This window comes from Nannobrachium achirus (assembly GCF_963921795.1).
Source record: "Nannobrachium achirus genome assembly, chromosome: 6".
In the NCBI taxonomy this organism is placed as follows: Eukaryota; Metazoa; Chordata; class Actinopteri; order Myctophiformes; family Myctophidae; genus Nannobrachium; species Nannobrachium achirus.
In genome coordinates, this window is record NC_137815.1 from 73611525 (window position 1) to 73625043 (window position 13519).

The window sequence follows — 13519 nt, forward strand, 5'->3', positions numbered from 1 at the left end:
CACCAAGTGACGCGCAGTGAGTGGGCTTGTGGATCTGCTATTTTTGAATAATCCAACATATAAGTGTATAAAGTGGTTGTGATGCTATGTAATAGGTACTTTTGCTGGGGACCCCTTGGAACCCCCCAAGGACCCCTGGGTGGGGTTTGAGGGCCACAGGTCTTTAGCATCTACTGCAATATAGTATAGAGTAATATAGAGTATGTAAAATAATAATATTTTGAAAAGTATACAATAGTTGGGTGGATAATTACAGGCTACTACAATTTTTTTTTTGTGCTTACCGTTCAGAAAACCGAAGAAATCATGAAAGTCAAATTAGCCAACGTACTGTAATGACATGGCTAACAAAAACACCAAATAGATTCAGATTTTTATCAATAGGTGATGTAAAAAAGCATGATTTACATGAAGTAAATCCACTGTTGGTAATAGTATTTAGCATGCTAGCACTGTCTGTCTGTCTATATGTATCCATTACAGAAAGGCGACGCTTGGCAATGGTTTGCCAGTGAATATGTACCTGTAGTCAGAGAAGATTATCAGAATACCTGTCAAATCTGGGAATAAATTCCTTACCAAACGATTTCTTCACCAATGTGTTGGTAAAGGTGTCTAGTAAATATTTAACAAAAGATTGAAATTCAACATCCTTAGCAAAATGTTTGACAGCTAGGGTAATTCTGGGTCTCATTCACTTACTATACACTGTACTATAAGGGAAAAAATCACTCCCAAAAATATGCTTTAAGTGGGCTGTGAGGGGTCTAACTAGGTGTTTTAAATTATTTTGAATCCATTGCAAGCATTTATTTTGCACGAAAAACATTCCTTGGGCTCCAAAAATGGACCCCATACAACTGTGAAAAGTGATGACTCATCACTAAACCATCGTTCTTTGCGGGTGTGCCCTTTTTCCCCCTCTACACCAAAGCTCTTTGCCGAAAATAGCCGATCTACAAGCTCACAACGCCTCGCAGCGTGAGGCGTAAAGTTCTCAGAATATGGACACTAGGGTTCAGGTGGTTAATATAAAAAGGTTTCTATCACACAACGATTTGGAGGACCCCATGTTGAAGACCCTTGCCCTAGAGCAGGGGTCTATTCAATGTTTGTTTTAGTGCTTTTCAGGCCAAGGACACTTGTAGATCTGCTATTTTTTTTTTTTTTTGTCGTGAAAATGTGTGCAAATCATTGAATTATGTATTTTTAACTCATACAGGGCCAGATTTCCAAAATATGAATATGAATGTGCGCTTATAACGCCAGGAAATAGCTATTTTGTATCCCCCCAGACCACCTTAACCAGACCACCTTAACGAATGCACGTTCATCATACCATACCACCAGATGACCACTAGAGACCACCATACACCATACACTGACATGGTCCCATGTTAAGCCTGTTTAAATCCACATAACAGGATGAGACGCTGACTTGGTCCTCATTGACTTAACATGGACGGGCCGCCGGTCACCATTTCAGCTCAATACTGTTCAATTCGTGCTTGATCGTCTCAAACCACCATTGGTATGGGCATCGGGACGTATATAGATGCCACACAGAAAGTTTCAGAATCAAAATCCGACCTAGTGAAGCTACGTGAGGGTCGGATGGTTGCATTGAGGCTAACGCTAGCAGAGGCCTGTTGTCAACAGGAAGCCCTGGTTTAAAGGTGACGTCATAATCGTATCCTTTTTTTTCACGGTTTACGTGTGGACATTAGCTGAGGTAAGCTAACCATTTCGCTCCGTCTATAAACACATATTAAAAGCTTAAACAATGCTTTTATATAAAAGTCGCTCCGAGTCGCTCGGCACCAAACGCCATAGTGAACTAGTCGCTCGTAAAGTCGCCCGGCGCTAACTGAGTTAAAGCGAACGTTTGTAACTCAAATTTTGCTTCTGGGTGGTCCCTGGAACTAAATATTTTGAGATGGGGGTCCGTGGCCAAATAAATATCAGTTTGGGGTTCCTTCACATGAAAAGGTTTGAGAACCACTGGCATAGTAGTCTCTCAAGAACAGACTAAATGAGCTCCAGTTAAGTGAAAAGGACCTTTTCTTTGACGATGGCTGGCCAGATTGCTGACATAGAAACATAGGGTTTTTCAAAAAACCTTAGGAGGATTCAAAAGACACTTATAAAATCGGGTAAAAAGTCTAATTTTCACGATTTTTCAAAAATAGCAGATCTACAAGCTCGCAGCGCGGCACTCAGTGCTGCACTGTGAACTTGTATATCTGCTATTTTTCAATAGTTAAAGCATGAAATAATAATACACAATAATGTGTACCCGTTATGAATGGATTAAACTTCCTCATAGATTTCATAGAGCCTCCATAGACTTGACATTTGACATTCAGTCCTGTTCAAAACTCTGTCTGGAGGAGCCTTCATCCAACACGACGCACTGTACGACGTACTGTAACTTTCCATGGGATTAACGATTCCCATCCGTCGAACGGATCGACGCATAATAAATGTTCTAGCATTTTTCAAAGGTTAGAGAAAAACTCTCTGAATGTTGGCAGGACGGATCACCAATGTTTTAACTCTGGCAGTCAATGAGTTAATGCAGGGGTCTTCAACAGGGGGTCCGGGACCCCTAGGGGGTCCACAGAGTTACTACAGTGGGTCCACCAAATCTTCCAATCCTTTTTATATTAACAACTTGAACCCTAGTGACCAATTTCTGAGAACTGTAGCCAACAATAGCAGATCTACAAGCTCACAGTGAGGGAAAAAGAGCAGTCAAGTTCATTAGGTAATTACCGCTAAAGTGGTTAAATATCTGAAAACACAAATTGACATGAATCTAAAATACACTGAGGATTGTGCTGTCAAACCATGAAACTATATGGAATCTATGAACAGGTTGTGGGGGTCCCTGCTCCATTTCTCTCTCAGCTAAGGGGTCCTTGGCCTGAAAACGTTGAAGACCCCTGCTTTAAACGGTGTGTTGGTTCTTTAAGGATGGTTAGAATAAGCTTTGTGCTTTTGCTTTCCTTTCAGCTTCCATTGAGCTAATTTCCATACCTTGCCGCCCCAACCGAGCTGCCCTCTTTAACAATTCCACTCAGGTCAAACCAGAGCGCGGCCAGCAGTCAATTTAGTTAGGAAAAAACAAAACACAGCAGAAATATGAAGAGTAATTGACCTGGCTGCTAGATTGCGTGATTGGCAAGGAACGGCGGTGGGGAGAATTAGGACGGCACAACTCAATTAAAGGCACTTCTGGCTCCAAGTCTTTGGCATTTACACCAAACTCCATTAACCCAGTTGGACCGGGTACCATTATTGCTTGTCATTTTATGCTTTAACTATTGAAAAATAGCAGATTTACAAGCTCACAGCGCGGCACCGAGTGCCACGCTGCGAGCTTGTAGATCTGCTATTTTTGAAAAATCTTGTGTGCAATTCTTTGAATATTTTGTGTCTTCTGAATCCTTCTAAGGTTTTTTGAAAAAGATAATGTTTCTATGTCGGCGGTGCTCAAACTCTTTCATGTGAAGGACCCCCAAAATGATATGTATTTGGCCACGGACCCCCATCTCAAAATATTGTTTGGGGGTCCTTCACATGAAAAGGTTTGAGAACCACTGACATAGTAGTCTCTCAAGAACAGACTAACTGAGCTCCAGTTGAAGTGAAAAGGACCTTTTCTTTGACGATGGCTGGCCAGATTGCTGACATAGAAACATTGTTTTTTCAGAAGGATTCAAAAAACACATAAAATCGGGTCAAAATTCTAATTTTCACGATTTTTCAAAAATAGCAGATGTACAAGCTCACAGCGCGGCACTCGGTGCCACGCTGTGAGCTTGTACATCTGCTATTTTTCAGTAGTTAAAGCATTCAATAATCCTAGGCCTAAATGGATTAAAAAGGCATTTGAGGGGGGAAACACACATTTGGATCAAAACACCCCCCGGGACGTAAACGTTCTTTTTAAAAGTGCGTGCAAAGAGTCACGATGAAGGCTCCTTCGGAAGGAGGAAGGTTTGTCTCTTTCTCCTCTAAAAGGTTAAGGAGACACCAAAGGCAAACAAAACCCAAGGAGAATCTTCTCGTCGGGGGTCTAATTCCATTACCGCCTGGCTTATCTTATCTAACCACAGTCCAGGGTTATCAGCGCTATAAAGAACGGACGGCCAGTGTTATTAGTCCCCTGGGACCAGTTCCCCTCTCGGAGATCTGTGTTTGGCTGACATTTGGCTGACATTTGGAACTGACCAAAACATGAAAATGCTGGACAATGTGAAATGAAGGGTGGTTTTCTAGTGCCGCTATAGGCCGGGGACGGGTCTTTAATAACAGAGGCGGTCCGGGACCCCTAAGTGGTCCTCCGACTACAGGGTGGCATTAACTTTCAGGCCAAGGACCCCTTAGTTGAGAGAGAGATGAAGCAGGGACCCCCACAACCTTTTCATAGATTCCATATAGTTTCATCGTTTGACAGCACAATCATCAGTGTATTTTGGATTCATGTCAATTTGTGTGTTCAGATATTTAACCACTTGAACTGTCAAATACTTAATCTGCTCTTTTTCCTCTTTGCACCAAACCTCTTTGCCAGAAATAGCCGATCTACAATCTCACAATGCCTCGTAGCGCAAGGCGTTGTGAGCTTGTAGATCTGCTATCGTTGGCTAAAGTTTTCAGAATGTGGACACTAGGTTCAGGTGGTTAATATGAAAAAGGAGAAAAAGGTTTCTATCACACAAAGATTAGTAACTTTGAGGACCCCCAAGGGGTCCCGGACCCCCTGTTGAAGACCCTTGGTTTAAAGGCTGATCTAACATCTAATCTACAATATCTACAATACCCAAACCTTGAACACAGTTTTACTATGAATCCTCCAGACTGGTGCAAAACCAACCGTTATATTCTAGTTGTGGAAATACAAATTAATCTTTCGGTTACCTAGAATGAAAATAAATGGTGATAAAATAAATCCAGAAGGGGATGTCTGGGGCCTTCAACAAACATTTCAAATTAATCTGTCCAGGTTTCTGTCATTTCACACTGAAGGACTGGAATAATATAGCATTTAACCTTAATCAACACTGCCCCCTAGTGTCTGTAATGCAAAACAGCCCAGATAATCTTTACAAAATGATTCACATTTTGGATGTCTCTTTAGAGTGGTTGCTTTGCTTCCACTGAACCCATGGAATAAAACAAAAGTACATCTCATGATTGATGAATGAAAGTGTTATGATGTTAAGGTATTATCATTCAACCCATGTTGCTTCTATGCATCATACAACCAACCAGTTGAAGACATCACAGACTGAGCCTTTCACATTTGCTTTTATGACATTTCTGAGACCATTCATGTTTACGGTGGATGCTTCTAAACATGTATTCTATTGCTAGTTTGACCATTTCAAATACTCTTTAATCTTAAAGTAACTAATAGCCAAATAGCAGAGTTTTGAGCTTGTTTTTCAGTGCGCGACATGCTTTCAAAGAAGCCTGAAATCAGTCATGGGGACTGAGAGCTTTAATCCATGTTCAGAGCCTTTTCAGAGTACAATGAAGTTGAATAGAAATGTAAGATTTTTTGACATTAATTGTTATATTATCAATAAAAATGTTTTGCCGATCCTCGCGGCCCACTAGTGGCCCCCGGGCCCCAGGTTGAGAACCACTGAGGTAGAAACACAGGTACAAGGGGCCAGTGATAATGACAAGCACCTGACAGCTGCCAATCAAACCAGGGGGCCGAGGCATCACACCGCATGCCGTGCTGCTGGAAACACAATCTGGATGCAAACACATCACATGAGGAGGTCATGAATGCTTTCAACTTATGCACGGCGGGCCCATAACATAAATTATGCATAAATAATTAAATGCATAATTTATGAATCGTTATGTTATCAGGGCTGTTATGTTGGCTTTAAGGAATTACCAAGCCCCTTGTGGGGAAAGAGCAGGTCTGCGTTAGGTTTGTTAAAACCCATTTAGGGCCTAGAATTATTGAATGCTTTAACTATTGAAAAATAGCAGATATACAAGCTCACAGCGTGGCACCGAGTGCCGCGCTGCGAGCTTGTAGATCTGCTATTTTTGTAAAAGTGCAAATCTTTAAATATACTGTATGTATTTTCAAAGCAAACGTTTGGGACTCAAATTTTGCTTCTGGGGGGTCCCTGGAACTAAATATTTTGAGATGGGGGTCCGTGGACAGATTCATATCATGTTGGGGGTCCTTCAGATGAAAACCACTGACATAGCAGTGTCTCAATAACAGACTAACTGAGCTCCAGTTAAGTGAAAAGGACCTTTTTTTTGACGATGGCTGGCCAGATTGCTGACACAGAAACATAGGGTTTTTCTTTTCTTTTTTTAAACCTTAGAAGGATTCAAAAGACACTTATAGAATCGGGTAATAATTCAAATGTTCTCGATTTTTCTAAAATGGCAGATCTACAAGCTCGCAGCGCGGCACTGTGCGCTTGTATATCTGCTATTTTTCAGTAGTTAAAGCATAAAATAATGATACACAATAATGTGTACCCGTTCTGAATGTGTTTAACCAGTGAAAACCGGCAGAGCATCTGTGTGGTTTTAGATGTTTAGCTTTATAATTTATAAAGCAACATAAGTTAATTTAGAACAGTGGTTCTCAATGGAGCAGATATACTGTACAAGCTGACGTGACGCATTGCCCGCTTGCAGATCTGCTATTTTTGAACATTTGTGTTATTTAGGGCATTCACCAAATATTCGAATATCAAAGTCACTATTCGACATTGTTCACCGAAGTCGAATATTCACTTATTTTAGTTTTCTCTTTAAAAATCTATAGTTTTAAAGCTTGGCTAGATAGGAAGTCATAAGAATGAGTTGTCAATGCCACTGGTGGATGAATTTGTTAATGCTCTATACCAGGGGTTCTCAAACCTTTTTAGGCTGTGACCCCCAAAATAAACATATTTGAACTGGGGACCCCCACCTTGACAAGCACTTGGAATGGACCTATACCGGCTCCGCCCCCTCCAAAAGCTACGCCCGACATTATCACAGCGCGCCGCTACTGGCTTCATTCACTTCAATGGGAAATACGGCGGATTGTACACACATTTTACATATTAAATATTAATTCCGTTTTGGACCCAGAGCTTCGAAATCTCTTCCAATCCATCAACAAGGCCTGGATCTGCATTGGAAAAAATATTTAGACCTTTAAACTTTTAAAACAATACGACATAGGAATATATAAGGTCGCAGCAGAGGAATAAGGAAATGTCCATGGTTGCTGGACCACAGAAAGCTGTTTCAAACCAATTTAAATATAAATGGACTGTATTGGCCTAAACGACAATAACCCATGACTACAAACACCTTATTTGTTATGTTAAATAGCAACTGATATGTAATGTACGTCTGTGAATGTCTGAATGAACAGGGGTAGCGACGCGAAGTGTTGTATTTCAACTCTGCTTTCGACTGCAGGCTGTGGGTAGGGGCGTCACAAGGGGGGGAAAAGTGGGACTGACTTACCAGGGCCCACGGTGGAAGGGCCTTAATTATTTTAGACTTTATCGATTGAAAAATAGCAGATATACAAGCTCATAGCATGGCACTGAGTGCCGCGCTGCGAGCTTGTAGATTTGCTATTTTTGAAATCCCACGATGAAGAACATTCATGTGGGCCCACAGCGAATCCTTGTACCCAGGGCCCAGAATTTGGTGCGACACCCTTGCCTCACCCTCTGCGGCTCGGCAGCTAAACTTGTCAGGAATCGCGAACATTTCACGCCAGAGATATCAAATGTTATAGATAAGATTTATAAGCAATCGGCATGATAAGAAACATGTAGCCTACATTTGAAGCAGTTTATTCTGGTTGGTTGTTTGTGTAAAGGAGAGTAATAGCCTCTAAACTAATCAGTGAAAAGTGAAAACGGCTCTGTATAGGTCCAGCAGACAGGCGATTTCCTCATTCTGCTGTTGCGTCCTTATATATTCCTTTGTCGTATTGTTTTAAAAGTTTAAAGGTCTACATATTTTTCCAATGCATATCCAGGCCTTTGTTGACGGATTGGACGAGATTTCGAAGCTCTGGGTCCAAAACGGAATTAATATTTAATGTGTAAAATCCGCTGTATATCCATTCAAGTGAATGGTGCGGCTGTGATTCTGGTCGGAGGTCTCGGCGGAGAGGTGGGGGCGGAGCTCCCGGTACTCATGAATTGTAGGTATTACATATATTGTGACTCGGTTCCACAGATAAATATTGGCGCGAGGCGTTGTGAGCATGAAGATCTGCTATTTTCACAATGTTTGCCTCTTGCTGACTTAATATTTGACAGTTTGGCCAGTCCTGTCGAATATTCGACTATTCGAATACTTTGAGGTCGAATAATTTGAATACTAAAAATCACTATTCGTGAATACCCTAGTTATATTTGTGTAATATTTTTAATAATTTGGATTTTTCTTTTACACAAATCTTCTCTTTTGGGGTCCCGGGCACAAAACATGTTCAGATTGTGGGGGAGTGCAGTCAAATACATATCATTTTGGGAGTGTGTGGCACAACAAACTCTGAGAAATACTGATTAAGAGTAGCCTAGTTCCAGACCCTGAATCGCTAGCCACACCCCTTTAAATTTTTTGTTTTGGCGATTCAGGTCTAGCATCGCTCTCATTGAAGAGGCCTTCCTCGTTCGAAAATCCGTTCGGCGAATCAGCGTCGTGAATCAGCGTCTTGTGATCAGCGTGGGTGGGGGTTTCCCAGAACTCATGTGCGTTTCCAAGTAAACAAGCGCCGCCACCGGACTGTACCGCGCATCGCGTCACGGTAAATTGCGGTAAAATGCGATCGTATCGATCTCGCTATGAAACACCAGTAGCAGGCATGTTATGTTGTGTTTGATTACTAGTTCGTAGTGCTCCTATTCTGCCTGTTTCTTTGGTTAGCAAGTAGCACTAGCAAGCAACAGGCTAGCCACACATAACAACACTACGTCATGTTGGTCAGACGGTGAACCAATCGCTGAAGACTGCCTCTTTGGCAAAGCCCATCCCAGCAATCGCCCAAGGTGGGACCAACCTCAGACTGAATAATGGAGTGAAACGAAATGTCAATTCAGGCTGAGTGTCAGGCTAGATTAAGAGAGCATTTGTAGAATCTTCATGTGTTACTATGGTAACATAAAGGATACTCTCTCTATCATGTGTTAATGGTAACATAAAGGATACTCTCTCTCTCATGTGTTAATGGTAACATAAAGGATACTCTCTCTATCATGTGTTACTATGGTAACATAAAGGATACTCTCTCTCTCATGTGTTAAAGGATACTCTCTCTATCATGTGTTACTATGGTAACATAAAGGATACTCTCTCTCTCATGTGTTAAAGGATACTCTCTCTATCATGTGTTAATGGTTAACATAAAGGATACTCTCTATATCATGTGTTACTGGTAACATAAAGGATACTCTCTCTCTCCTGTGTTAAAGGATACTCTCTCTATCATGTGTTAAAGGTAACATAAAGGATACTCTCTCTCTCCTCTACGATCAGCAGGTTCTGCTGCTCCAGGTTCTGGATCTTGCGCTCAAACGTCTCCTGTTCGTTTCTCAGTTGCTGGACGGACTCGTCCTTCTCTTCACTCACTCTGTCCAAAGATAAAGAACAGAGATATATGGATTAAAGCTCAATAAAAAAAAAATCATATTCACAATCTGTGATTTTTGTGTGTATGGGGGAATCCAAACAACACCCACTGTCCTTAGACCCTCAATAAAAGCAGGGAAAACACAAACGAAAGAAAGAAAACGTGACAGGAAAAAAAAATAGGTAAAAATGTTAGGAGGGCTCACAAAATAGGGGACCCCCTATTGCAGGTGTTCAAGAGGAGCCAAGTGGGCAATAAATACCAAAGATGGTTAATTTAGGAAGATACGCCTTTCCAAATGGAGCCACTATAGGCGAAGTGGTACACAAATCCTACAAATGGTCTCCGAAGTGAGATTTGTCTCTCTGAAAAAAAGCCTTTTTGTATGAGAATCTTTGGAAGATTGTGTTGCTTGTGACGATCGGGGTCCAATATTTAGTTCAGTGACCAGTAGGGCTAAAGAATGGTTCAGTGACCAGTGGAGCTAAAGAATGGTTCAGTGACCAGTGGAGCTAAAGAATGGTTCAGTGACCAGTGGGGCTAAAGAATGGTTCAGTGACCAGTAGGGCTAAAGAATGGTTCAGTGACCAGTAGGGCTAAAGAATGGTTCAGTGACCAGTAGGGCTAAAGAATGGTTCAGTGACCAGTAGGGCTAAAGAATGGTTCAGTGACCAGTAGGGCTAAAGAATGGTTCAGTGACCAGTAGGGCTAAAGAATGGTTCAGTGACCAGTAGGGCTAAAGAATGGTTCAGTGACCAGTGGGGCTAAAGAATGGTTCAGTGACCAGTGGGGCTAAAGAATGGTTCAGTGACCAGTGGGGCTAAAGAATGGTTCAGTGACCAGTGGGGCTAAAGAATGGTTCAGTGACCAGTAGGGCTAAAGAATGGTTCAGTGACCAGTAGGGCTAAAGAATGGTTCAGTGACCAGTAGGGCTAAAGAATGGTTCAGTGACCAGTAGGGCTAAAGAATGGTTCAGTGACCAGTAGGGCTAAAGAATGGTTCAGTGACCAGTGGGGCTAAAGAATGGTTCAGTGACCAGTGGAGCTAAAGAATGGTTCAGTGACCAGTAGGGCTAAAGAATGGTTCAGTGACCAGTGGGGCTAAAGAATGGTTCAGTGACCAGTGGGGCTAAAGAATGGTTCAGTGACCAGTGGGGCTAAAGAATGGTTCAGTGACCAGTAGGGCTAAAGAATGGTTCAGTGACCAGTGGGGCTAAAGAATGGTTCAGTGACCAGTGGAGCTAAAGAATGGTTCAGTGACCAGTGGGGCTAAAGAATGGTTCAGTGACCAGTAGGGCTAAAGAATGGTTCAGTGACCAGTGGGGCTAAAGAATGGTTCAGTGACCAGTGGGGCTAAAGAATGGTTCAGTGACCAGTGGGGCTAAAGAATGGTTCAGTGACCAGTAGGGCTAAAGAATGGTTCAGTGACCAGTGGGGCTAAAGAATGGTTCAGTGACCAGTGGGGCTAAAGAATGGTTCAGTGACCAGTGGGGCTAAAGAATGGTTCAGTGACCAGTGGGGCTAAAGAATGGTTCAGTGACCAGTAGGGCTAAAGAATGGTTCAGTGACCAGTGGGGCTAAAGAATGGTTCAGTGACCAGTGGAGCTAAAGAATGGTTCAGTGACCAGTGGGGCTAAAGAATGGTTCAGTGACCAGTAGGGCTAAAGAATGGTTCAGTGACCAGTGGGGCTAAAGAATGGTTCAGTGACCAGTGGGGCTAAAGAATGGTTCAGTGACCAGTGGGGCTAAAGAATGGTTCAGTGACCAGTGGAGCTAAAGAATGGTTCAGTGACCAGTGGGGCTAAAGAATGGTTCAGTGACCAGTAGGGCTAAAGAATGGTTCAGTGACCAGTGGGGCTAAAGAATGGTTCAGTGACCAGTAGGGCTAAAGAATGGTTCAGTGACCAGTGGGGCTAAAGAATGGTTCAGTGACCAGTAGGGCTAAAGAATGGTTCAGTGACCAGTGGGGCTAAAGAATGGTTCAGTGACCAGTAGGGCTAAAGAATGGTTCAGTGACCAGTAGGGCTAAAGAATGGTTCAGTGACCAGTGGGGCTAAAGAATGGTTCAGTGACCAGTAGGGCTAAAGAATGGTTCAGTGACCAGTAGGGCTAAAGAATGGTTCAGTGACCAGTAGGGCTAAAGAATGGTTCAGTGACCAGTAGGGCTAAAGAATGGTTCAGTGACCAGTAGGGCTAAAGAATGGTTCAGTGACCAGTAGGGCTAAAGAATGGTTCAGTGACCAGTGGGGCTAAAGAATGGTTCAGTGACCAGTAGGGCTAAAGAATGGTTCAGTGGCCAGTGGGGCTAAAGAATGGATCAGTGACCAGTGGGGCTAAAGAATGGTTCAGTGACCAGTGGAGCTAAAGAATGGTTCAGTGACCAGTAGGGCTAAAGAATGGTTCAGTGACCAGTGGGGCTAAAGAATGGTTCAGTGACCAGTAGGGCTAAAGAATGGTTCAGTGACCAGTGGGGCTAAAGAATGGTTCAGTGACCAGTGGGGCTAAAGAATGGTTCAGTGACCAGTAGGGCTAAAGAATGGTTCAGTGACCAGTGGAGCTAAAGAATGGTTCAGTGACCAGTGGGGCTAAAGAATGGTTCAGTGACCAGTGGGGCTAAAGAATGGTTCAGTGACCAGTAGGGCTAAAGAATGGTTCAGTGACCAGTGGAGCTAAAGAATGGTTCAGTGACCAGTAGGGCTAAAGAATGATTCAGTGACCAGTGGAGCTAAAGAATGGTTCAGTGACCAGTAGGGCTAAAGAATGGTTCAGTGACCAGTGGGGCTAAAGAATGGTTCAGTGACCAGTGGGGCTAAAGAATGGTTCAGTGACCAGTGGGGCTAAAGAATGGTTCAGTGACCAGTGGAGCTAAAGAATGGTTCAGTGACCAGTGGAGCTAAAGAATGGTTCAGTGACCAGTGGGGCTAAAGAATGATTCAGTGACCAGTGGAGCTAAAGAATGGTTCAGTGACCAGTGGGGCTAAAGAATGGTTCAGTGACCAGTGGGGCTAAAGAATGGTTCAGTGACCAGTAGGGCTAAAGAATGGTTCAGTGACCAGTGGAGCTAAAGAATGGTTCAGTGACCAGTAGGGCTAAAGAATGGTTCAGTGACCAGTGGGGCTAAAGAATGGTTCAGTGACCCGTAGGGCTAAAGAATGGTTCAGTGACCAGTGGGGCTAAAGAATGGTTCAGTGACCAGTGGAGCTAAAGAATGGTTCAGTGACCAGTGGGGCTAAAGAATGGTTCAGTGACCAGTAGGGCTAAAGAATGGTTCAGTGACCAGTAGGGCTAAAGAATGGTTCAGTGACCAGTGGAGCTAAAGAATGGTTCAGTGACCAGTAGGGCTAAAGAATGGTTCAGTGACCAGTAGGGCTAAAGAATGGTTCAGTGACCAGTAGGGCTAAAGAATGGTTCAGTGACCAGTAGGGCTAAAGAATGGTTCAGTGACCAGTGGAGCTAAAGAATGGTTCAGTGACCAGTAGGGCTAAAGAATGGTTCAGTGACCAGTGGGGCTAAAGAATGGTTCAGTGACCAGTGGAGCTAAAGAATGGTTCAGTGACCAGTAGGGCTAAAGAATGGTTCAGTGACCAGTGGAGCTAAAGAATGGTTCAGTGACCAGTGGAGCTAAAGAATGGTTCAGTGACCAGTGGGGCTAAAGAATGGTTCAGTGACCAGTAGGGCTAAAGAATGGTTCAGTGACCAGTGGAGCTAAAGAATGGTTCAGTGACCAGTAGGGCTAAAGAATGGTTCAGTGACCAGTGGGGCTAAAGAATGGTTCAGTGACCCGTAGGGCTAAAGAATGGTTCAGTGACCAGTGGGGCTAAAGAATGGTTCAGTGACCAGTGGAGCTAAAGAATGGTTCAGTGACCAGTGGGGCTAAAGA

The 13519-nt window shown here is 43.1% G+C and overlaps 1 protein-coding gene across 1 annotated transcript in view; it reads right to left on the reverse strand.

Annotated features, from left to right (window-relative positions):
* The window catches only part of kiaa1328 (KIAA1328 ortholog), a gene marked incomplete at its 3' end in the record, with an annotated part of 65094 nt that overhangs the window by 42438 nt on the left and 9137 nt on the right, over positions 1-13519 (reverse strand). The window contains 1 exon segment of the mRNA XM_080728388.1: positions 9525-9640. Within this exon segment, the coding sequence (XP_080584514.1) occupies positions 9525-9640 (116 nt within the window).